General features: G+C 52.6%; 1 protein-coding gene across 7 annotated transcripts in view; it reads right to left on the reverse strand.

Moving 5' to 3' along the window:
* Positions 1-172: 172 nt before the first annotated feature.
* Rab3il1 (RAB3A interacting protein like 1) overlaps positions 173-24,354 on the reverse strand; it is a 46,332-nt gene continuing 22,150 nt past the window's right edge. The window contains exons 1-11 of one of the 7 annotated variants that reach the window (XM_048458453.3): positions 22,795-23,044; positions 12,402-12,657; positions 11,930-12,025; positions 11,767-11,844; positions 10,916-11,134; positions 9,964-10,110; positions 9,334-9,462; positions 9,120-9,232; positions 7,112-7,211; positions 4,664-4,730; positions 173-4,030 (exon numbers count right to left, since the gene is read on the reverse strand). In XM_048458453.3, the coding sequence (XP_048314410.3) occupies positions 3,948-4,030; positions 4,664-4,730; positions 7,112-7,211; positions 9,120-9,232; positions 9,334-9,462; positions 9,964-10,110; positions 10,916-11,134; positions 11,767-11,844; positions 11,930-12,025; positions 12,402-12,657; positions 22,795-22,946 (1,440 nt within the window). In that variant the 5' untranslated portion in view covers positions 22,947-23,044 and the 3' untranslated portion in view covers positions 173-3,947. Of the gene's footprint in view, positions 4,031-4,663; positions 4,731-7,111; positions 7,212-9,119; positions 9,233-9,333; positions 9,463-9,963; positions 10,111-10,915; positions 11,135-11,766; positions 11,845-11,929; positions 12,026-12,401; positions 12,658-19,972; positions 20,123-22,794; positions 23,045-24,354 lie in introns of those variants that run through there. The other 6 variants (XM_048458454.3, XM_085693601.2, XM_048458456.3 and 3 more) reach the window with 6 other exon arrangements.

Below are 24,354 nucleotides of genomic sequence, written 5' to 3' on the forward strand. Positions count from 1 at the left end.
CCCAGGGAGCAACAACTCACATCTCATACAAAGACTACTACCAAAACCAATAAAATACATTTGGTCAGGAGGCAGAAAAGTTGGAACCCTGGGGTATGGTTGCTAGAACTTTAAAACAGTGGAGCCACCATGGAAAAGCATGGAGGGCCCTCTAATAAATAGGACTACCATGTGAGCCAACAAACTTACTTCTTGTTATTTATTCAAAAGGACTCTAAGCAGGGTCTTCAAGAGATATTTGCATACACATCAACAGGTACCAGCAGCCTGTGTCTTCTCCAGTGAATGGACAGACACAGCAGGGTGTTACACACACAGCAGAACATGGGAGAGCCTTCAAAAGGAAATCCTGTCGTCTTACAGCATAGATGGATAGTGCGACATTCCATGAAATAAAACAAGCCAGTCAGAAGATGAGTGTGCTATAATTCCATTTACAGCAAGTCTCTAGAGGAGTCAGATTCACAGAGGCAGGTGAAATGCTGGTCCCCATAGTCTAGAGGCCGGGGAAATAGGGAGCTGTCTAATGGGTGTAGCATTTGCCTTGCAAGATGCAAAAGGTTTATAGATTGGTTTCATGGCAGTTTGAATATACCAAACAACTATAGTTCTACACTTAAAAATGGACACGATTGCATGTTTTTTAAAAACTAAGTATGGCAGAGGGCTCAGCAAAGCACTAGCTGTGCAGGCCTCATGGCCTGAGTCCAGACCCACAGAACTTGTGGGAAGCTCGGTCCAGCTGTGTTCCTAATGGGAAGGGAGGAGGCAGAGACGGGAAAATTCCCAGAAGCTAGCCTGGACTACACAGCGATGGACAATAAAAGACTCAGGGGAGGACCAGGACCAACAGGACACCAGAGGTTGTCTTATGACATGTGCACCATGGTACGTGTGTACTCACACACACAAACATACAACTCATAAACACCAAATGAATGCATGTGTGCATGATCGAATGAGGGAAGAGTGCGTGGGAAAAAATCATAATTCCAACTCATAAATGAGAAAAGCAACTGGCTCCAAGGTCACAGCCCTGGCAGGGTTCAAATCAGGGCCGATTTGGCAGATGGGAAAGTGAGATATCTCAGGGTGCGTCACCAGGTAAATGTGCTTAGTCAGGTTCAATGCCTTCATGCCTAGAGGCCAGACTCAGGGCTGGCCAAGGAGGCCTCAAATGATTCCTCTGACGCCCAAGAGGGTTATCTAGAAAATATAACAACTATGTAGCTGATGGCAATTAACCTTCCTTGTCAGCTTCAAGAGTAAGAGCCCCAAACTATCTCACAGGTTCAATAGCACAGTCAACCGTAACAGGGGATAGCATGGGAAACAAACCTAGGTTCAAATGCCAGCCCTGTCTCAATCTGTTTTGGCCTGAAGCCCAGGTGCAATCTCAATTCTTTTGTTGTGTGTGTGGTGCTGAGGATCAAACCCCGGGCCTTGAGCACTCCACCGCTGATCTACACCCCAGCCTTCTGCGTCAATTACACAGGCAAAGAACGTAAGCACATTTTGAGTGTTTAGTATAAAACACAAAACCCTAATACTATGGGCCCCAGAGAGTTAGGATCTCTTTGATTTTCTTCCGGAACAGGGGCCTAAACCCAGGGCCTCATGCTTGCTAGGTAAGCCTCTACCACTGAGCTAAATAAACCCCAACCTTAAGACCTTTTTGTGCTCCCCAATGCCTCTGTCCATTCTGTGAGAGAGAACAGCATGTTTTAAGGTTGCTAAGAGGCTGAAACAATGGGCTCGGAGAGGGCTGGGAGCTATGACTGGTGCTAAGCTATTCATTGCTGTTACCAAGGTGTGGCTGTGTTGATGGCCCCACCTGTGGTCAGATCGTGGCCAATGCTTTGTACAGAAATGCAAGTAGTCAGAAAAGCAGGGGCCTTGACAGGCCTCTGGAGTGCCTCTTGGTGTCCCTTCGGTCCTGGGATTCTGCATATGGCTGAGCCCGGAACACAGAAGTGAGGGACTGATAATTAAGTCCAGAGCTTAGGTTTTCCTCCTTCCTTGTCCTCAGGTGCACAAGTGTTGACACAGAGGATGCCATCTGGTACACCAAGTCCTTCCCCGCCGTTCTCCTTCATCTTTACTTTCCTCCGTCCAGTGACCTGGATGTATTACTGCTGTTTATTATTGCCAACGTCCAGTACAGAGATCACCCCTGTGCTGTTAAATGGATGAGTAGATGTGACAGGGGTCTGGTTAGTGACCAGGTGTCTACAGGGACTGGGAAGGTAGGAAAGGATGAATTATAATGGAGCAGGGAGGGGACAGGAGAACACAGAGGTGCAGTGGAGGCAGGAGAGTCCTGGGAACCCATTAAGGCAGAAGGCCTTGACAGAGCTCTGGCCAGCCCTCAGCTGATCTACCATCTCAGCTGCACCTGGGCTGCAGGCCAATAGAGAAGTTCCCGTAGGCTACTGACAACCTCTGACCCCACCAGAATCTGTTGCATCCTCCTTCCAAGAAGACACAAAGGGCCCTACAGGTGGAGCAGAATCACAGGCCATCTCCTCAGGCCTACTTGGACGTCCCGGGGGATTCTGGTTACCCTCACCTCTTTCCACTTGTGTCTGTCATGCCTTGCTAACGGCCCATCCAAGAGTGCCAATCCAGCACTTCCGAAGTCCCTATGTGCCCTATGGCAGGTAGTACCAATCATTCTTGCACTGTCCTGTCAAGCCCTGGGAAGCCTAAATGCTTCGACTGCCCGCTTCTAATAGACCGAGGGTCATCTCTGAGAGCTAGGAGATTCACGGATCAGAACCGAACACATAGAGGGGCAACCCATTCCAATACCCCACAGTCTCATGAAATACTAAGGACAACTCCAACAGTCTTCCAACAGCAAGTAAGTGGTGGTAGCAGTGGGGGTGGCTTCAGGATTTGGGTTTAATCCCAAGCACGAGGGCAGTCAGGAAAGGATTTGATTTCATTCCTTCAGATGCCCAAGCCCTGGCCAGAGCCCCAGGGCGCAGGAGTGAAGGCCACTGCTGCCTAGCCCCTACCAACAAAGCCTTCCTTTATTAAATAGAGATCGTGTTACATTCCACTTGAAGGAAATAGGGGCGTGGTGAGGGACACGTCCAGGTTGGATACCCCAAGCCCAGTTCCCAGGGGGCTATGATGGGTATAGCAGGGTCTGGAGCCTATATAGCTTGCCCAATCCATCCAGTCCCACATTCAGGGCCCCTGCCCACAACTACATCCTGAAGCTCCCCTGGTGGCATACTTTGGCTAAGAAAGGGCTCAGGCCTTTGGCAGTTTTAGGACCGGGACCTCCTGGAGATGGGGTTGAAGTAGGGAGGGAGGAGAAAGAGAGGCCTCTACGCAGAGGAATTGCGGGCAGGGGGCTTGGACTCATTTTCAGAGCACTTTGCGGGCAGTTATCCCTCCACCGTGTTTAGATTGGAGACACTTGCCCCACCATTGGGGCAGTCTAACGAGGTCACCTGGGAACAGTGTGAGAGATGGCCACAAGGGGGTGCTGGTGACCCAGGGCTTAGAGGATGTAACGGAGCATACTCTGGAAATCCAGTCATCTTAGAAAAATCCCTTTCTGAAGACAGCAACAGAGCATTGGTAAGCAGCGGGAAATTGTAAAGGGGGTACTGGCTGCTCCAGGGTACCCTCCCTAGCGCTGAGATTCTCCCCGAGATGGCTCCGAGCTCCTTGTCTTTGGTGCTTTCTTGAAATTCTCTTGGTGGCAACAGAGCCCAGTAGGCAAGAGGTTCAACTCATGAAGTCCAGGGCAGGCTGTCCTTCCGTCTGTCCCAGGAGGAATGGGTGGGACTGGCTTAGTTCTGTCTCAACAGCCTGGCTGTTTATCTGTCCTTTCAGCTTCTGGCTCAAGCGGGCTCCAGGATTTCTTGTCTGTCTGCCCCAAGGCAGCCATTTGCTCTAGCTCAGAGCCTAATCCAGGCCTGGGGCCTGCCCTAGGCCTCCTGGGGGAAGAAGCCAAGCTTGGCTAGCGACATCCCCTTCCGAAGCCTCATGATCTCCCAGAACATCGGCTCAGCTGCAGACAGAGAGACAGTTCATGGTCACTTCAGGCAACTGCCCTGGCCTCCTCTGACCTAGGGCAGGCCAGTGGCCGAGCACCCTTTCTTCTTGGTCAAACATACACCCTCTGCCACACAGTTGTCCTCATCGTGGGCTTAGAACTACACTTCCATATTTGCAAATATTTTCCCACCTTGACCCAGAGCAATGAGCAGGGCCCAGGGCATCCCTGTGTCTGGAGAAGGAAGGACCCAGTACAGGAGGCAGGGAACCCATGTTTTGGTGGCCATAAAGGAGAGTCACAGGAGAGACTCATCATAAAGAATCATGAATGTCAAAGCCAGTAACAGGAATGCTGTCTCTGCTGGCCCTAAGGATTTCTAGGCAGAAGAAAAGGCAGCATGACCCAGATATGTGGAAGATGCCAGGTTTGCTGCCCCAGTGAAGCAGAACCCATCACCAAGGAGGATAAGGGACATTTTATTAATGTACAATAGTTCCTTTTGCTGGCCTTCTACTGAAGGAATTGTAGGGTCCTACCTCTGCTGCTGCCAGACAGGTAGTCTTGGAAGGCACTTAACCAGCCCCATTCTGCCCTATCGCCCTCCCTTAGGAACTATCCTAGAAAAGAACACTAGGGGGCACTCACCATCCTGCCGAACCAAGCCTTGCTGGATATAGCGAATGTAGGTGAAGAAGTTGCATACTGCGGTGATCTGTGGGCAGAATGGAGAGGGTGTGACCCACCGGATTCCCCCTACCCTAGGGGTCCCCTCCAAAAGCCAATGGAGACCCTATCCTGGAACAGTAAGTCCCAGGTACCCGGAAGAGTCAGGGGGATGCTCTCTGAAGAGCTCTGAAGAGCTCGGCTTCCAAGGTTTAATTAACAGTGGCAAGACTCCCACAGCTCCTAAGAATAACTGCTGTAACTGTCTGTAAGCAATGCAACAAGCAAGACACACTCACCATGCACATTTTGCCAGTGATAAAGACTGGTAGAGTGCGGAGTTAGGAAGTGGTCAAACTGACAGAGGAAATCAGGCAGCCTGTATCAGCATCCAAGCCTAGTCCCCTGTAGACCTGCTCCTTTTGAGCAAGGAAGTCTGGGCCCACCAGACATGAACTAGGTACTGCGTGTAATTCCATGAAAGCCAATTAGAGTTGCTTTCCCAGGCTTGTCCCTAAGCTTGAGAACCCAGTATGGCTAGGGACTTGTTCACTGCCGAGCTCTGGTGACCCTTCATTGGCACAGGCACAGCCACAAAGACTCATAGAGAAGAGGGGCTCTGTTGTTAGCCCAGAGGCCACCCCCAAGCCTGACCCCATCTCACTGCTTCTGAGGGTTTAGGCAACGTTGAGCCCATGGTGCCCCGTTTTGTGGCAGGAACACAAGGCCAGTTCTTTGGCTAGGATGGAGGGAGCTCTGAGTTCAGGACCCTCTCTGGATCAAGCCAAAGCCAAGCCCTGTCTTGGTTGGCCTCCTTTCCCTGCCTCGTCCTGCTTCCCTCACCCCATTGTAAAGTTCCAGAAATGCCCATGCAATCTCTGCATCTAGAAAACCAGTCAAGGAACAGATAGCTGGGCCTACAGGAGTCCTTCCCCAGGATTCTGGAACTGAGAAGCTCTACATGTAAGGCACCCAGAGACTGGCAAGTGAAAGAGACTGTAGGTAAGGCTGGTGCTTTTGCTAGGCCTCCAAACCCATAGAAATTGCCAAGAGGCCAGAGAGAGTGCAGGGAACTGGAGTTGGGGGAGGCTGCCAAAGGCAAGTTGGTGTGAGAAAGTATAGGAGCCGCCAAGTGTGGCTGAGCCTGGTCCTGGGAAGGGGAAACAAGGCTGGGGGAGGGGAGATGGCACAACTCTGATGCCAGGTGAGTAGCTGGAGGGAGATAACCACAAGAGGCTCCTGAACACGGAGTGGCAGTGGTGGAATTTCTCCCCAGGGCTGTGCTCTTGGTCAACAACTCATCTCTCAGTCTGTCTGAGCAAGAATCACATAGCAAACCATTAGATCCTCCTCAGCTCATGTCTCTTCCACTACACAACTTTGGCAGGCAGCACCGGACACCAAGATCACAACAAAAGAAAGGTTCTGTTGACCTGTGGGTTGGGCTAGGAAGAGATAAAGGGGACTTGAGGTCACAGAACAAGGCTCTGGGCACCCTGCAGATACAAAGTAGGAGCTGCCTACAATTCAGTCCAGAGACTCCATGTCCAGACTGTGTGGCCCTGGAGTACACCTCACCCTGTTTTTAAAGTTCATGTGGTAGAAGCTGAGGGTGTCCCTGGCTTACAAGGACCTTTGGGGACACATAGGACTGAATCCTACCAACAACTGCAGAAGCTTGGAAAGGACCTTAACTCAGAAAGGAGCCTACTTGGGCTGAGCTCTGACTGCAGGCTGCAACCTGGGCTGAGGTTGCCTGGTGCATCAGTGTCCAGTCTCCTGGCCCAGGAGGAAGATGAGAGAATCAGAGTGTTTAACAGCCAGACATGGTGGCTCACACCTTTAATCCTAGCACTCGGGGAGAGGCAGGTGTATTTCTCTAAGTTCAAGGTCAGCCTGGTCTATATAGCAAGTCCTAGAACAGCCAGGACTTCATAGAAAGACCCTGTCTCAAAACAAAACCAAACAAAAAAGAGTATATTACCATTTGGGTGGTGATATAGCCAACTGGTAGAGGGCTTGCCTACCATGCACAAAGTCCTGAGCTCAATCTCTAACATGGTAAAAAAAAAAAAAAAAAAAAAAAAAACCAACAACAAAAACAGGCATGGTATAGAGTGTGTCTATAATTCCAGCACTTGGGAAGTAGAGGCAGTAGGATCAAAGTTCAAGGTTATCTTTAGTTGCATAGCAACTGGGTTATGAGAGGTTGGCTAAAGAACTAGCATGTTATCTTAAGCCCCTATATTTAGGGTCATTTGTCACACAGCAATAGGAAAACAAGACATTTGGCCCTGGCTATGGTCTGGGTCAGTCTCTGCACCTATGAGGACAGTAGTTCAGGCTGTGCTTCCAGGCCAGCGGTCCAGAGTGCTAGTCCCTGTGGTCCCGAACAAGCCAAGTGACACTTGTGAAGGATGGATGACTCACCCTGGCCCGGGATGATGGTGAGATGTAATAATGACTCTCGGAGTCCCCGAGGCGGATTCGGTGGTGGCAGGTACGGGCCAGTCCACTCAGGGCACACGTGCTGAGAACAGAGGAAGTGTAAGATGCTGAATGAGGCTCACAGAGGCAGGGAACATGTACTAGCTAGAGGATGCACATAGAGTTAGCACAGGAAGCAGATGGGAAGTAGGGCCTGGCCTCCCCTTCCCTCTCCTCCCAGCTTCCAAAGGAGCCTGGGGCCAAACACATTATGTGGGATGGGGCAAGAGTCCTCAGAAAAGACCTTGAACACAGCTGGATCCATGCCTACTCACCCACCCCTGTTCCTTTCCCCACACAGGCAGAGGAGCTTGGTCAATCTCATATCATACCAAGTATAACAAAGCCTTCCTTTCTGCAGCCTCTAAAACCGCCCCCCCCCCATTCCTGGGGACCTTATGATCAATCATCTCTTTGCTTAACTGAATTCTGGTATGACTGCCTCCTATATCCACAACTAGCCCTGTGTCATCCCCTGCCTACCAGGCCTCACTAAGAAACCCCTCCCATGCCACCTCTCTCCTCAGCCAGGTCTGGGAAACTCCCTTAGCACCTTCAGCTACCCAAATACTAGGTTTCTGTGGTCCTGAGTGCCCATCGCCCAGCCTCCCACTTGCAAATCTCACTCCTCCACTGGTCCCTGCCTTCATGATGAAGTCTAGAGCATCACCTACTGGGCTCCTCCCCCCATATCTGCACTTGGTTACCATGTCCCCAGCCTACACCGTTCCTTCTGCTTGAATTCCCTCAGCTTCTTCCAACCACGCTCTTACTTTCTTTACCTTTCTTCTCTATGTTACAGCCAGGAGCGTCTCCAAAGGCCACGTCTAACTCATCTTTCCCCGTAGCTTCCCTATTGTCCAGGAAATACAGAATCCCAAGTAAAGGACAGTTGATTGTGTTTGTTGCCTTTTCTTCACTGCGAGACTGATCCTTCAGTGAAAGGTCACCAGAAAACTTTCTTTTAAGGTAACACATGCTGATGACCCTTAAAACACCCACCTGATGAATTGGTACCCTAATGGGCAGGGGCCCTTTAAACTCTAGCCTCAAACAACCCCTAGAGACTCAACCCCAGCTCCCCAATCCATAGCTATGTCCTGACTCTGAGGTGTTTACACTCCGTCTTCCCCGGCCTTCATTCATTCTGTTCCCTCTGCCTGCAAAGTTGGCTCGGATGTTCCCTCTGTGTGGCCAGGCTTCCTTTGTGGGAGCAGTCCCTCCAGGCCAGCTCTGGAATGCCAAGGGCGGGGAACATGCCTGACCCTCAGTCTTCCTTGACTGCTCACTTCCGTTGCTACCCTTCTCAGTGCTGGCTGAGCAGAGTGCAGGTAAACTGCCAGGGCTGTGAGTAATTTATTGGCAAGAGACAGAGCCAGCCCCTAGCAGTCACTTGTATGCCAAATCAGAGTCCAGTATCTCTGTGGGACAGAAGAGGAGGGAGAGGGAGCACGGACGACGCCAGCCAGAAAAGGCACCCCAGCTGGCAGCAGGAATCTTTGTCAAAGATACTTCCTGGTCCTAAATGGGGACAGTGATGACTGTTCCTCTCTTGTTGTTTACTGCTTTCACTTTTTTAAAGCAAGGCTTTGTGTAGCCCGGGCTTGTCCTGAATTTGCTATATATAGCCAAGAATGCCCTTCAACTTTTGATCTTCCTGCCTCTATACCTCCCAAGTGCTGGAATCACAGATGTATGCCACTATGCTTGGTTTTACAAAGTGCTGGGGATGGATTCCATGACCTTGTACATGCTCGTCAAGGACGTATCCATCTCTTGGGAGTGCCTAGGCCATAAACCATAGGAGACAGTCACCCTGAATGTTATTGTCCCTACCCACCCTGAGGCTCTATATCCTATCGAGACTCAGGATCCTGTCCTAGTCCCCAAGGGTGCTGCCCAAGGCTCTACTTTGGACTTTCCCACCCAAGCAGGAAGGGGCCCAGCTTACTTAGTGGTGTTCCATTCAACGGTGGGCACCTTCGCAGCAGGCAGAGTCTGTGAAGCCACAGGCTCAATGGTGAGTGTGTTGTCCTCCACAGCAGCCCGCACCATAGCTGAGAGCTGGAGCAGAGCAGGGCAGAGCGGTGAGATGCTGGGTGACTGGGAATTAATGGACGGGGTCCCCAGCTGGCCACACCTTTGGACCCTTCAGCCCACCTCACCTCCTGCACTGTGAAGTCGAGGCAGGGGCCCACATCCTCCCGGTATACCCTTTCCAGGAAGGGGCAGTCCTTATCCAGGGTAGGTGATGCCCTCCAAGCCTGGAACTCTGAAAACAGGGTCGTATCTACCTGCAAGGGAGGGGAGCCAAGTAGGGGCAGTCAGAGATGAGAGTGAGCACCTCAGAGAAGGCAAAGTTGATGGAGAGGCGAGGAGGGAGATGCAGGAGGGCTCAGTGGACCATTAGGTCTGTCCGCAGCAGCCATGCAGGGGAGCAGAGTCCAGGGGAAGAAGAGGTCTGCCCTTTGCACCAAAGAATTTAGAACAACACAGTTTGTGTCTGGGTGTACATTAAGTTTCTTGGCTGTAAAATTACAGACTTGGATCCAGGGCCTTGGCCTGAGTGCTGCTACTGACTCCGTTTGGAAGAAAATACCAAGAGCAAGCCTGTAAGAACCTGTGGGTCTCTGTACACCTGGAATGCACAGATAGGTACATGCACACAGGAGAGAACATTTCACAGGTTTCCCTGCTGCCCACTAGAGGCAGCAATGATGGCCTGCCCTGGGCTGCATGCACAATCAGTGAATCCCAGAGGGGAGAGGAGAGGTGGCCCCTAAAGGAGCCATTACCTGTCGGGAAAAGGAGAGAGAGGAAGCGGAGTTGGGGGCCGTGGGTGGCTCCCCAGATGGGAGCTGCCAGGTTGGCTCGTAGGTGAGGTGGATGGCCTTGCTGGGGATCACGCACAGCAGCAGGGAGAGTAGAGGGGGCAGCCCAGGCTGGGCCCGGGGATGGGTGGACAGATGGACAGACAGACATAGAGACAGGAGGAAGGAGGAGATGTCAGTGTCCAGTGAGAAGTTCAGGGCTCTGAAGGGGACTGGGAGGGCTTTGCTTGTACTTCCCGATGAGCTCAGGAGAGAGTTCTGAGCTAGGATGGGCTTGAGCAAGAGCCCCAGGAAGCTGGATTTCACCTCACATCTATCCAGTGCGTACCAGATACAGTTTGAACTGGTTTTCTCATATTCCCACAGTTCCTCCCCTGAGGGGGACAGTGGGAATGTGGCATGTGAGGTATTGGAAGTGCTAACAGCTACCCAAGGACCTGTGGTCATGCCTGAACCAAGCCTCCCTCCCCCGTCTCCCTGCTGAGGCAGGAGAGAAATGCTTTTCTAAGGTCATACTTGCCTCAGCACAGTGCTGAGGACCCTCGAGCATGTAAATACAGGGTGGTCTTAGACATCAAGACTGTAGCCACGAACACCAGGTAGTCAGTCCCTCTTTAGATGTCCAGTGGCACTGATGTCTGTCACTCTTAACATAGGAAGTGCATCTCTGAAGAGGTTTCCTGAGAGAGGACCTTCAGGTTCTAAGACTGCTCGAGTTCAGAGATTACCACCTCCTGCTTGGAATCGGAGGAGCCTGCCCACCCTTCACAGTTCAAGGGACCCCGAAGCCCAGAGAGGGAAGAGACAGGTGGTAGGTCCCACAGGAGAGGTCAAGCTGGCTCTTCAGAATGCTCACTTGGCTGGTTAAGCAGGATCATCCCTCCCTGTTGTGAGCCCACTATAGCCTGTGCCTCACCTCCTTGCCTTCTTTGTCTGGGGTAGGAATATGCCCTGCAGTGGGGCACACAACTGGGCAGAGGGAATTGCTGGTACTCTTATGGCGTGAATGACCCTTTCGGGATCCAGCCTTGGTGGGGCTCAGCAGCTGTGGGTGGAGCTCACGGTTGGGAGAGGCTGGTGTGGATGTGATGACCAGTGTCTTCAAGGCTGTCACCTCTGCCTGCAACATATCAATCTGGCCCAGACAAGATGACCATCAACCCCAATGTAGGATTAATATCACCATGGCTACCATGGCCTGTCAGCCAAGCAGCCCCAGCAGTAACTAGCCTGGTTGTTCTCCCCCCCACCTTAGAACAACCTCTAAGTCATCCATTCTACAGACAGGGAAACCAAGGCTGAGAGGAGACATGGCCTGCCTCTGGTCACATCAGGAGGCTCTGCTGGAGGCCTTCTCTAGGAACTTCTTAGAGCTTCTATTATGTGTTCAGAGATCTCCAGAAGCCAAGAACAGCTCAAGCTTCACATTTACTGATTGGCAAGCACTCTGAGAAAGGAAGCTGCTTGCCTGTGTTCTACAGCCATGGCCCATATTTCTGCTTTGAAGTCAGAAGGTAAACCTGAACTAACCATTGGGTCCTCCTGGACTACAGCAGACCAAAACAAATCTCCATGGTGGAATAGGAGCACCAATGGAGTCTGGAGGCCCTGGGCTACTTAAATTCAGACCCACTCTGCCTGTCCCAGACCTGGTTCTCTTGTTTCTGATGCCGAGTAGATCTGTGAGGAACCTATTGCGTGCCCTTGCCGGTTGAGGCCAGTACACCCCATCAAGGACTGGCCTAGGCACACAGGGATGGGTCTCACCTTGCCCCAAGCCTCCTTCAACTGCTTTTCTGATGCAGCCTGCTTCATGTTGGCTTCCCGAACCATCTTGTGAGCTTCCTGGAAGAGGGGGCACCTCTACATGAGTGGTCACAAGACACCAGATGGATACCTGGGTCACCCATTCCCAGGCTGCCCAACGTACCTCGAACAGGCTAGCTGTCAGTTCCTCCAGCTCCTGCTCCAGCTGTGCACGCACCTTGCAAAGCCGTTCACACTCCTCGTCCTTCAGCTTCAGCTCCTGGGTGCAGGCAGGAGACTGTCAGCCTGCCCTAAGCAGGCACCGTCTCCCCAGCCTGGTATGAAGCTTGGGACCACCAGCTCACTTCACCGGTTTCTGACAATCGGTGGTACTTTGGCCCATGCACGAGGTTAAAACCCTAGCCCAGCAGAGCTAGAAGCAGATTTCCAGATGAGTTAAGAGATAGGAAAACATTGAAGACTTCTGAGCCGTCAGTGGTGGAGCACCTGCTTAGGACGCTTGGAGTCCTGGTTTAAACCAGAATCTTCCTTTGAGTCCCCAGGACTCCAGCACAGGCCTGGCATGCGAAGACCCCTCTTCCCTTCCACAGCTATCTGGATTCACTCAGTCCCCAACCCTACCCTGGAGCACCCACCTTCTGGGCTTTGTACAGCTCCTCCTTCAGGAACTCTGAGCCTTTCTCTCGGATCTCCATGGAGGAGCTGCGCAGGCGTGACACATCCAGGGGGACAGCTGCCGAGTGTTCTTCACCCTGAGCCTCTTTCCGGGATGCAGAGGCTTCCACCAGGCCGCCTGGGGACTCCCTGTGACCTTTGCTGAGGCCAAGGTTTTTCCAGGGGACTGAGACAGCTGAGAGGCCCGTCGGGAGGCCCTCGTCTGGTTGGGGTGGGCTGCAAGGCAAACAAGGGCATCAGCACACACAGGCTGGAGACTCAAGACCTGCAGAGCTGAGCCCAGGGACCAAGCCTAGGCCACATACCTGTCCCTTGAGCCTCAGTCTGTCCATCTGTAAAACAGAGTCACTACAAGCTGTAACCGGAATGCCACAAGGGCAGAGAGACCAAGCATGAACTCTCTTAGAGGCTAAGGCAGAACTCATTCACCTTTGTCATCCACCATCCCCAACCTAGGGCGCAGGGCAGTGCTTGGTATGTAGAGGTGGCCAGCACTAAGTCCAAACACAATTCACGTTTGTTGAGCAGACAGATGACTATAAATGTATCAATGTTTAGAATGAATCTCTACTTTTACACTGTGGGTAGGACTGTCCCAATGATTGTCATTTCCAAGAATTGAAGGAGATGGACAGAAAACCTGGATACAGAAGAGGCAGTTAAGTGGGATTCTACCTCAACATAGTTAAAGCAAATCGAACTGTATCAATAACATGGCACCATTAATGGCATTATCAATATGATAGATGTTCACAAAGGCGGACCAGAGAGGAAGCACCGGACCTCAGCAGGCAGCAAGATTCTACAAATAGCCCAGGCACACCAGACCCACTTCCTGCCACCCCTGGATTTTGTGAGGAGCAAAATGCAGCTCTCCTTGGTCTTCTGTGTGATTTCAGACAAACATCCCCTCTTCAGAAGCCTTAGGACCCCCCCACTTGCTGAAGCTGAAGCCCAGGAGGCACTGGGGTGCTACCCTTAGCCAGCCCCCACCTCCAAGCTACAGTACCCCCTAGAAAGCAGACCCTGGAGAGGGAAGAGAGGAAGGTCTGGCCAGTGGCCATTGTGCCGAGACAGCACCTCTGGATTCGCTTGCTCAGCAAAATCTGGGGCTCCTGAGCCAGCAGCCTCAGAGCAGCAGCGGCTTGGCGGGTTTGGGGCGGGGGGGGGGGGGGGGGGACTGGACTGACTGACTGATAACAGTGGGAAGTGAGGGGGAGGGGCTCAGCCAAGCCTGCACTGGAAGAGCACAAGGCCAATGAAACTGGGTCCCTCTCTCCTGTCCTCAAGACCCTGAGAAGTTCAAAGCTTTGAGCCTCAGTTTCCCTCTGAAAGTGAGATCTTAGAGACCACAGCAGTGAGTCCACTGCCCCGGCCAGCCTTCTCTCTGCTCTGGAATGGGCCCAACATGTAGCCTTGAGGCTCCTGGAATTGGGCCCTAATTGACAGGGACTGGGCCTCAGTGAATATAAGGTAAGGACAGAGATTCACCATGCCACCAGTGTGTGTAACAGACTTTCCCAATACCGTTGCTGGGGGGGCAGGTCCTGATGACACAGGGTTCTTGAGGCCTGAGTCCCCAAACAGTGCTGTGGTAGCTGTATGGGATGAGAACTCTGGCCAGAGATTGAGAGTTTTGTCTGTGTGTCAGTGTCTGTGTGTCTGTAATGGTATATGCATGTGTGTACATGGATATGGAGGCCAGAGGTCACCTTTGGATGCTGTCCCTCCAGGGTTATTGCAAGATCTCTTACTGGGATCTGGGGTTTGCTAATTGCTTAGGCTGAACGGGGCCTCAGGGATTCTCCTGACTCTGTTTCCCTATGATTATAAGGGTGTGCCACCATGCCTGGCTCAAACTCAGGTCGTCATGCTTGCTATAGCACGTTGCCGACTAAGCCAACTCTCCAGCCCCAACGTGTGTGTGTGTGTGCGTGTGTGTGTGTGTGCGTGTGTGTGTGTGTGTGTGTGTGCGTGCGTGTGTGTGGTAGACACTCCAGTCTGCAGACCCTCCTCCCTTTTTACTTTGTAGCTGCAAAGCCAGTTCTGGTGATCCATAAAGTTCAGAGAAAGATGGAAAGGATTCCACAGGTCCCTGTGAGCCAGACTCTCTGACTGCCCACACACGTCAACCAGTATGTCAACCCCTCAGATCTTCAGTAGGTTGGGAATCCACCATCCCTGTACCACCTCAGTCCAGGGTCCTTGGGAATACGTTCTTCTGTGAGGCATCCTATGGGGATGGGAATGGCTCTTCTAGGGACGACAGATATTAAGACTCACAGTTAGAGTCGGGCATGGTGGCACACATTTGGGAGACAGAGGCAGGCAGATCTTTTTGAGTTTGAGGTCAGCCTGATCTACAAAATGAGTTCCAGGACAGTCAGGACTGTTACACAGAGAAACCCTGCCAGGGGTGGGGGGTAGGAGAGGAATAGACAAAAACAGTCAAGGTCAGAGGCAGATGGGTGTCCCTCACCCCCCATCCTGAAGCTGACTTAGGAGCCTAGGGCCCCCACATACAGGAAATGCTCTCCCGGGTCACTTCCCCAGGAAATAGAATGCAGTGGCTACGACTCTCACTCCAGCAGGCAGCAGGGATTTTTGCCCTATCCTCTAAGCACTCCTGCACTCTATAGCTTGTTAGTCACGCAGACACTCAAAAACCCTCTTTGGGTCAGAAGATCCTGTCCAGAGCTAAATAGGATCCCTTGAAACCCTTCTACACCCAGCCTGAACAAACCAGCCTTCTCTGGGCTCTTCAGCAAGTGGGCATGGCCCTCTGCAGCTCTTTCTACGGTTAAGAATCCCTTCTCTCTTCCAGGCCACAATGGTTCACTAAATAAACAGCAGAGGAGGCCCTGGGCATAGCTCTGGAACGGGAGGAGGCCAGGACTGGCAGCACACATCCTATGCCCCAGGAAGCTACAGAAATCTTGCCTGGAACTGACTCTCAGGGAGGCAGTGCCATGGTACTGGGGCAGGACTCCGACTCATTCAGGAGACTAAGAATGACAGACAGATGACATTCAAGTAGCAACAAGGTGCAGGAAAGGTTTTGTGGCTCTCTATTAGCAGCCTACAAGTCTAGCACAATCTAAGTCTTCAGGCCCAAACCAACAAGTACATAGTAGGGTTTCCAGGTTCCTGGTTCAGGTTCAGGCCAGCCCACCACGTCAACCACTGTGGGTGTCATGACAGTGTTGCAGTGGGAAGGGCTCCACGACAAGGTTACCAAGCATGAGACAAGGTTGGTGACTGGCTTGGACTACACAGCAAGGAGGTGGAAGGATGGGAACTGGACCCAGACTGCAGGCACAGCACAAACAGCATGTGACCTGCCCCTCACAAGCAGGAATGAATGGAGGTTTCGCAGAAGTGAGGCAGGATGCAGATTGGGGTTTGAGGAAGTTGGAGACAGAGCCCAAGTAAGGGTGGAGTGGTGAAGTGTGATGCCTAGGGCTGCCTTGTCTGCCAGGCAGGAATGAGCTGGGAGGGGACATGTTACAGACAAAGCATTATAGGGGGTCTGTGGGCATGGGCAGGGATGGAGCAGGACTTGGGTAGGAGGGCAGGGAGAGCATGCAGCACAGTAATTGATTAACTAAGCTAATTTAAAAGCAAGGGAACGTTAAGTGAGAATAGTGGAATGGGAATGAGGAAGTGGGAGGGGGTCTTCAGGGAAGCGAAAGGGGGTGGCTCAGGCTTTTGGGAACTACAGGGTGCTGTGGGTGGCTAAAGGGAAAAGGCAGGACAGTGGCAGCTGTTGGGAGGTACCAGCAGGAACAGCAAGCATCTGAGACTGGGCTTAGGGGTAGAAAGGGGGAGAAACATCTTGTCTCTCTGATGGTAGAGATCTGGAGTTGGGTCAGAATCCAGTGAGCCAAGGCAAGGAGGCACAAGGGACAGGCAAGGAGCAGGGTGGGCTTAGGCCACTGCTGAAGGGGAATAGGGCAGAGGGTGGGAGGGATGTTAGGCCACTAATAGAGGTGAGGGGGGCAGATAGGGGAGGGTTTTAAGAACAGCAGCAGACCCGAGTAGGTAGGAGGGAGAGATCAAGAGACTACATAGGTGGTCAGGCCAGATTCTTCCTGCTACTGCCCCCAGGGCAAGTCAGACCAGCCCAAGAGAGGGACTCAAGACTCTGTCAATCCACCAAGAGCCAGGCCAGGCCTGGATAAGGGCTGTATAAGCTTCTGCGGGGGGGGGGGGGTGGGGGGGGGTGGGGGGGGAGGGGAGACGCTTTCTGATTCAAGATTTCACACACACAAATGCACATGCATGTGTACATGTGCACACACACGCATGCACACACACATACCCCTAAGACCTCTGGCATATAGCATGTGTCTAGTGCCTACTGTGCCAGCTTCCATATCCTGATCCTTCCATAACTGCAAGGAAGCTTCCAGGAGCTACCATGGCATCCTTTCTCCCTACCCTCTTCACTCTGTACCTTCCCCGCCTCATTCCCCAAGGTTTACTGAGTATATTTTCAGTGTGAGGACTGGCAGGGCTCTACTGAGGGTCTGGTCTGATCCTGGACACAAATATGCTGGGTAAGGAACAACAGGCATGATGCTTCTGTCTGTTGAAAGACCAGGGTGGGTGGAGAGATCACGGAGGCTGTACAAGTCCTCCCCAAAGGGAAGGCCTGTCTGCCTGGTCCTGGGGCTCTCAGTCCCCTGTGATCTGGGTCTTAGGGCAGGAGTCCTCCGAGCAGGGAAGGCCCAGAACAGTACAGTGACTTGCTCAGACTCCCTAGTCACTGCCTGAGGCAAAGGCATGGCCCTTGACACCTGGGAATCTGGGTGATCTCAACTATTTTTCTTAGCAGTTCATTAGAGTTTGGTCCTCCCTAGAGATAGGTATAATTAATCCCACCCAGTGAATGGGGAATCTGAGGCCAGAGGGCCACACCAAGGTTATATGTGTGACAGCTCACACTCTGGACTCTGATGACCAAATTCAGAGTGCCCAGGACTGAGTTAGGTACAGAAATCTCAATGTATGTATCATCCTCACTCCACCATCTAGATGCATGGCCAAGACTACATGCCTATGAAACTATAGGAAACGGAGGAGAAGCCCAGTCCTGGCTCAGCCCCTTCAGGTGAGGCTAGATATCTACGCGCAGCAGCGCAGCACCGAGGAGGCTAAGGCTAGAGGATCACAATTCTAGGCCAGGCTCAGTGAGATGGCTAAGTGAGGAAGGGGGCTTGCTGTGTAAGCTTGGGGTCCGCAGTTCAATTCCTAGAACCTATGTAAAAGTAGAAGGAGAGTACCAACTTTATAAAGTGTCCTGTGACCTCAACGTGTGTGTGGTCGGTCACACAGGAGCTTGCTCCCCCCATCTGATACACACACATCCTGCACACTAATAAAAATTTCTTTAAAAAGAGTTCTGGGTCAGCCTAGTCTATATGACAAGAACCTGTGTCCAGAAACAAAGAAAACCAAAATGAGGACTGAGGCTGGAGTTACAGCCCAGTTGGTAGAGCACTTGCCCAGCAACACACAAGGCTCTAGGTTCCAAGCCAACACCACATAAATCAGGTATTGTAGTGCATGCCTGGATCCCAGTCCTTGGGAAATGGAGGGAGGTGGTCATCCTTAACTATACAGGGAGTTTGAGGCCGACCTATGCTACATGAGACCCTGTACCCACTTCCCCTACTCCAAAAATCAGACTAGAGTTGCCATTTCCCCAGAGTTCAAGGTTTATGCTCTGGATCCCAAGAAGGCTCTCTACTCCTGGCTCCTACAGGATCCAGTCACTTCTGTTCATCCCCATCTAGGACCCCACCACGAACAAACACCCAAGAGCGATAGCTCAGTTCATCTTACAGCAGGAAGTTAAGCCCCAGAAACCTTGGACTGGCCACGTCCCAACTCTTCCTGAGCTAGGCTCCACAGCTCCTAAGATGTGCCTCTTGGAGATGACATGGACTTCTAGAGGGGGTCACATAGAGTGACCTCGCAACGTATGACCCTGAGCATGGTCCCTCTAAACCGCTGCAGGGAGTGGAATGCTTTAAGGGCCCCCCAAGACCCCAGTGCATGCTAGAAGGTCAGACCCTGGCCCCTATGTCCAAGGGCTGGAGAGATGGCTGTGTGGCTAGGAGTGCGGGCTGCACAAGCATGAGGTCCCGGGTTCAGATCCCACTTGGCCATAGGTACCTGCAAGCTCAGCACTGAGGGAACGTGGCACCGTGAGAATCACTCAGGCATATTAGCCACCAACTTAGCTGAAAAACAAGTTCCAGGTTTAGGGAGAGGCTCTGTCCCAAGGGAACTTACAAGGGAGAGAGACAGACACCTGGAATCTCCTCTGACCCCCATGTGTGCAGACAGACAGACAGACAGACAGACAGACACACACACACACACACACACACACACACAGATCAAGCTGGTCCCAGCCCAGAAAAGGGGACCTGTACCCTGAGGGTCACACAGCAAGTGCCTGGGTCCACTCAGCATAAAGGCTCACAACTTCCTTCAGACCAGGCTGCTCCCCAAACACACAGCTCCAGACAGGAAAGGCATGTATCCCCAAGCAGGATTGCCTCCACCTCTGCAGGCACCAGGAACCCACCCAAACACGTTGCAAGCCTAGCTAGCCTCTTTCCCTGGAGTGAAATTCCAGCAAACACAGGCTGCTTTCTGCTTCCTCTAAAAGATCCAAGCCTGTCCACACATCACATGAACTCAGGTTTGGTACCCTGGCTGGGGTGGAAGCCCCATTTCTCCCCTAGGATTTCGGGTCAGGCTCAGCTGGGGCCCATGCGATGAGATAGATCTCACCTGTTCCCCTCCCCAGGGACTTTCCTCCGTCCTTCCATCCTGGGACAGTCCTTAGTAGGAACACCCCAGGCCAGGCCAGGCCAGGCCAGGGAGAAGGTATTTGCCCAAATTCAAGAAAGGGCACCAACCTTTGTGAACACAGGGCAGGATCTCCTAATCGATTGACCAAGAACAGAAATAATGGTCCTAACTGATGGGAGTGGGTGTGAGGGAAGGGTTCACAGGAGTCTCAGAGTCTGTGCTGTTCTGCTCCAGACTGCGGGTCAGCACAGATCCATCTCCATCTCGAATCAGAAGGTTCCAGTCAACTGGCCAGGGACCTTGAAGAGACACAGCTAGCTTTCTCAATTCCACTGTTTCCCCAGAGTTCATGGGTGTTCCTTCCTTTAAATGCATGTCCCAGATTTACTTTGGGGTGTACATACTACCACTCATCCCCCCATCCCCCACTTCTCTCAAGAGCTCCATTAGAGCTAGGAGGAGTTGGCGCTGTCACCTTCCCACCCTGGGGCAACTCAGATCGGTCCCGCCAAGGTCTTTTAGGCTCTCAGGCAGCAGCGTGTCCTCAGGGTACAATGCTACCCTCCGCTGCAGGCAGGGCAGGGAGTACAGATCATCTCTCAAGTGGGGCGCAAACAACGGCAATGACCCCTCCTGTTCTCCCACCCCAGGCGGCCAGAGCGGCCCAGACCGAGCGCAGATCCTCGGGCATGCGGGCACTTACCCGCTCCACATCCCGGCGCCCCCGCTCTCCGCGTTGCCGCAGCCGCGTCCACGCGCACAGCCAACTCTGCCCAGCAGCCTGTCAATCGCTTCACCGCAGGTCTGTCCCGCTGGCCGCCAAGGTTCGCGGCTCCGCCCCACCCCAGCCCTTCCCCTGCCCTGGGCGGGTCACGTGCCCGAGAGGCGGCCCCAGGCCACGTGCCCAGCCCCGCCCCTCTGCCGGCCCAGCCCTGCCCCTCCAGCTGCGTAGGGACGGTGATCCCGCGGAGCGAGGGCAGGATTGGTTCAGTCAACTCTCAGCCAGAGCTGGCCTCGGCCTTTCCCAGTCACACTCTGCCTCGTGCTTTTGGACCACCCTTGCTCGAGAACCTACAATGGCCTCCCGGTGGTCTCAGCTCTGATTCTCGTGCAGATTGTCACTCAAAGCGGCCAGACACCACCTACACACTCACTCAGACTTCTAGCCCTGTTACCACTTTCTGAAGTGCGGAGCTCTGCTTCAGTCTCTGTGTGACATTGACTTCTGGAAAGGGGTGGAGCAGACCCCAGACTAGTCCCATTCGTTGAGAAGTTAACCCAAGAGAGCACTACTTTGGCTCAATTTACCAATTCTGCTTTCCAGGGCCCTCCCCATGTACCTCTGAACACTGCTCATCCCAGCCCCTCCAGCCATCCTAAACTCTGGAGACTACTCCACCAACCTCACAAGCACCTGCCAGTCCTAGGTATTTAAAAAAAAAAAAAAATCTGTGAAAAGCTTGAATCCCTGGTCCTGCTTTTATCCTGGCCCAGACCACCGACCCAAAAGAAGTTCAACCTCAGATCAGGATCCAGTGAGTAGAGCCCACAGCCGACCCCCTCCTGGAATGCTGCTAGGAGCAGCTCCCACAGGCAGGATCTGCAGATCCCTCTGGGCTTTTGAGAACACATCTCAATCATCCACCCATCAGTCTGCTGCCCCTTCTGAGTTGTCTAAGGACCCTGCAAAAGCAGGAGTCCCTCCAGGCTGGAGCCCCACCTCCTTCCCTCCCTCCTTCCCTCCCTCTCCCTTAAGCCCCTCTTCTCAGGGGTTCTGAGTCAGGTACTACCTAGACCCATCTCCAGTTTCTGGGCTGAAATGATCCTCCCTCAACTCCCTCAGTGGCTGCGACCACAGGTGTGTGCCACCACGCTTGACATGGATTCCAGACCACTTACTTTCAAGGGCTCCTACTGCCAGAGCCTCAACTTACCTAGGGTACATCTTCACCAACTAATAGTGTCTCCTTTCGAAAGAAAAAAGTCAGGCTGGAGAGGTGGCTCAGCCAGTAAGAGCTTGCATTGTTCTTGCAGAGGAACCAAGCTTGGTTCCCAGCACCCACATTAGGTAGCCGACAGCCTGCTCTGACTTCAGCTCTAGGGGATCCTAAGCCCTCTTCTGTCCTCTAGGGGCTTCTGCATGACTGTGCACAAACCCACACATGGACATATATACACATAAACAAACATTCAAAAAAAAAAAAAAAAGGATAGAGTGTTCCTTTCCCGGCTTATAGTAACAAGGACTTGGCGAGTGGAAGCCAGGCTGGAATCCAAGTCTTTTCCCACGGCTGGCATCGTATGGCGGGAAGAACCTGGACAGTCCTCCAACGCATCCTTTCCACCTGACAGACTCTCTCAGCTCAGGTCTCTTGTGCTCTTCACTCTCTGGAGTGCTTATCTGGCTAGGCCTTCTCCTGGGTAAGGACCAAGCCCTTCTTGGAGCTGTCTGTGTTCTTCCACCCAACCCAGCCCAGCTTAGGGGCTGGCCCAAAGCCACGTCAACATGTTTTTGTTGATTCGAACCCTTCACCAGCTAAGCCTTGAGCAAAAGTTGTTCCCCTGTCCCTTGTGCTGGTTGTTATCCAGGGGAAGCAGGAAAAGACACAAAGAGTTCAGGACAGGGGCCTTGCCTTCCAAGTCTTTAAAAACCAGGGCAGAGATAAACTACAGTCGTGGAATTAGTGGCAGATAAAGGGGAGAGGATGTCAGCAAAGGTCTATGGTTCCAGAGGCAGAGGCCTCATCCTGAGAGCCCTTGAGGGAGGCCTCAAAGGACAAGCGTGTGGTCACCACCCTAAGAGCATTGGCAAGTAATTACCAACCAAAAATATCTTCTCATCTATATATCTAGACTCTGTGAACTCCCAAGCCGTACAGTTTCCTCAGGCAGCACTGTGCCACTGGAAAGGAATGGACTCAGAGAAGCTGAGGAACCTGCCTGATGTCACACAGCCGGGGATGGTGAGGCGGAAGCTCTTTACAGCAGTTTTTCCAAGAGACAACCCAGAGCCTCTGGTCTTGCTGGAAGCCGCGTCTGGGTCCAGGCAGCCCTCGGAGGGTTGCTGAACTCCTCTTAGGTGCCTGGCCAGTCAGTGGGGAGGGAAAACTTAAAGATGTGTCTATAGTCACCAACCACTGAAAGTCTCGTCTTCCCTCCTTCCACACTACCTCCTCCTGTCCACTCTCCCATCCCCAGCTCCTTACCCTTAGCCACAGACCCTAGACTAAGGCTGGAGGCACATGAGCCTTGGGAGACAGTCAGCCTGGATGAATCAGCCCCAGATTCTGCACTTATGTCTGTTTCTCACTGTGACCTACGATGAGTATCTTGTCTTCTCTGAGCTTCCGTTTCTGCCTTTAGTCTAACCCTCAAGTTGGACCAGACAATCAGGGCTCTTCTCTGAGTGCCCACCCTATAGGAAGCTCCCGAAATTCTTCCAGATTCAAAACAGCCCATTGTTCAAAGCCACTTCTGACCCCCATCCCCCGCACCTCCCCTCAGGGTCCCAAGCCCAGAGCTCACCTGTTTGCATCCCAGGGCTCCTCTCTAAAGCTCCTCTCAGGTACAGGGCCCAGACCCGATGGGGCATAGCGGACAGTGCCTGAGCTCATGGCCAAGAACACTGGGCATGATCCTCGGGCAGGACACTGCCTGGGCTTGTCGGAGGCTTCCATGCCTGCGGGCCAGGCTGAGGTCTCTTTGGACACCCCCAGGAGGGCAAGCAGCAGAGCCTGCCTCCGAGCCGGGCAGAGGCTCCTACTAACCTTTGCTATCTCTCAGGAGCAGCAGCCCAGTGGCCGGGCGGGGCCTCCCAGACAGGCTTCTATCTTCTTAAACCCTTAATTATTAACTCCTGAAGCTCAGCGGGCAGCGGAAGACATGGGCCTCCTTCCAGGCTTGTGGGCTGGGAGCTGGACAAGATCTACCTGGGAGCAGGAGGGAAGCTACTCCCCAGTGCTGATGCCCCAGGTTCCGCATCCCTTAGAGATTGCCTATCCCTGTTCTCCCCGACTGAAACATTGGGCAACCTGGTTCTATTAGCATTGGCTGCTATTTGCATTTGAACACAAGTACTCAGTACCCCCTTAAGCTCCTTAACTACCAGTGCTGAAGGGCAATTCAATGTAGCTTCAGCTGCCCTGTGCCTCAGTTTCCATAAAGTGATTTGTCAGCCTCTAAGGCATAGCCAACCAGCTCTCATTATCTTTTCTTTCCCAAAGTTATTTCCCATGTTCTCCCTTTCTTCTGAGCAGGATGGTTGTGGTAATGCTGGGGTTTGAAGCCAGAGCCTTGTGCATGCAAGATAAATACTAAGCCAAACACCCAAGCCTTACAACTAACTTCAACTTCCATTTCATTTTGTCCCTTTCAAAATGGAAAAGATTTCTTCCTGGACTGTGTGACCCTGACCAAATCATTTAGCCTCTCTGGAACTCAGTCCCTCATCTATTAAATGGGAACTATTTTTCCCTATGGGAGGCAGTGACCTTCATGGAGGGTCTGCCCTAACGTCACAGGCACGTCCCCTAACTTCCTCCTCCTCTACTTTGACTATTGTTTCTGGTCAGCCTTTGGGTCCTTCTGGGTCCCTCCCCACTAGTGTTACACCCCGCCCAGCCGGCCAGCGGATAACAGTATCTCTGCTTAGCTTTGGACTCCGAAGCCTGCTTAGCCTAATGTAAGCCAGATGCTGGCGGAGGGTTTCCTGGCTGTGAATTTTCCATGGCCTGCTCCCACCCCCTTCCTGTTTTTGCTTCTCGCTCATCCCCCTACTAAATTCTCCAGTGCCCCCACCTTCCTCTGCAGGGCAACCAAGGCCTCACCTGGAAACCATTAGCAGGAAACAGGATGTGCAGAGAGGGGTGCATCTCCTACCACCCTGACTCACCCTGGCCTGGACGATGGCAAAGGCATGGGGGGATACCCTCAGTGGGGAAACTGAGTCAGAGGTGCTGAGGACCTCACAAAGAAACATGATGCTTTCTGGACATTTGCTCAGAAGGGAGGGTCTGTGAAGTCCTTTTCCAGAGCCAGTAAGGAGCTTACCCTCTCCCCTTCAAATCACGGAACTGAGGCTTGGAG

The sequence above is a fragment of the Myodes glareolus genome, chromosome 7 (assembly GCF_982192425.1).
Source record: "Myodes glareolus chromosome 7, mMyoGla1.1, whole genome shotgun sequence".
NCBI classification, from domain to species: Eukaryota; Metazoa; Chordata; class Mammalia; order Rodentia; family Cricetidae; genus Myodes; species Myodes glareolus.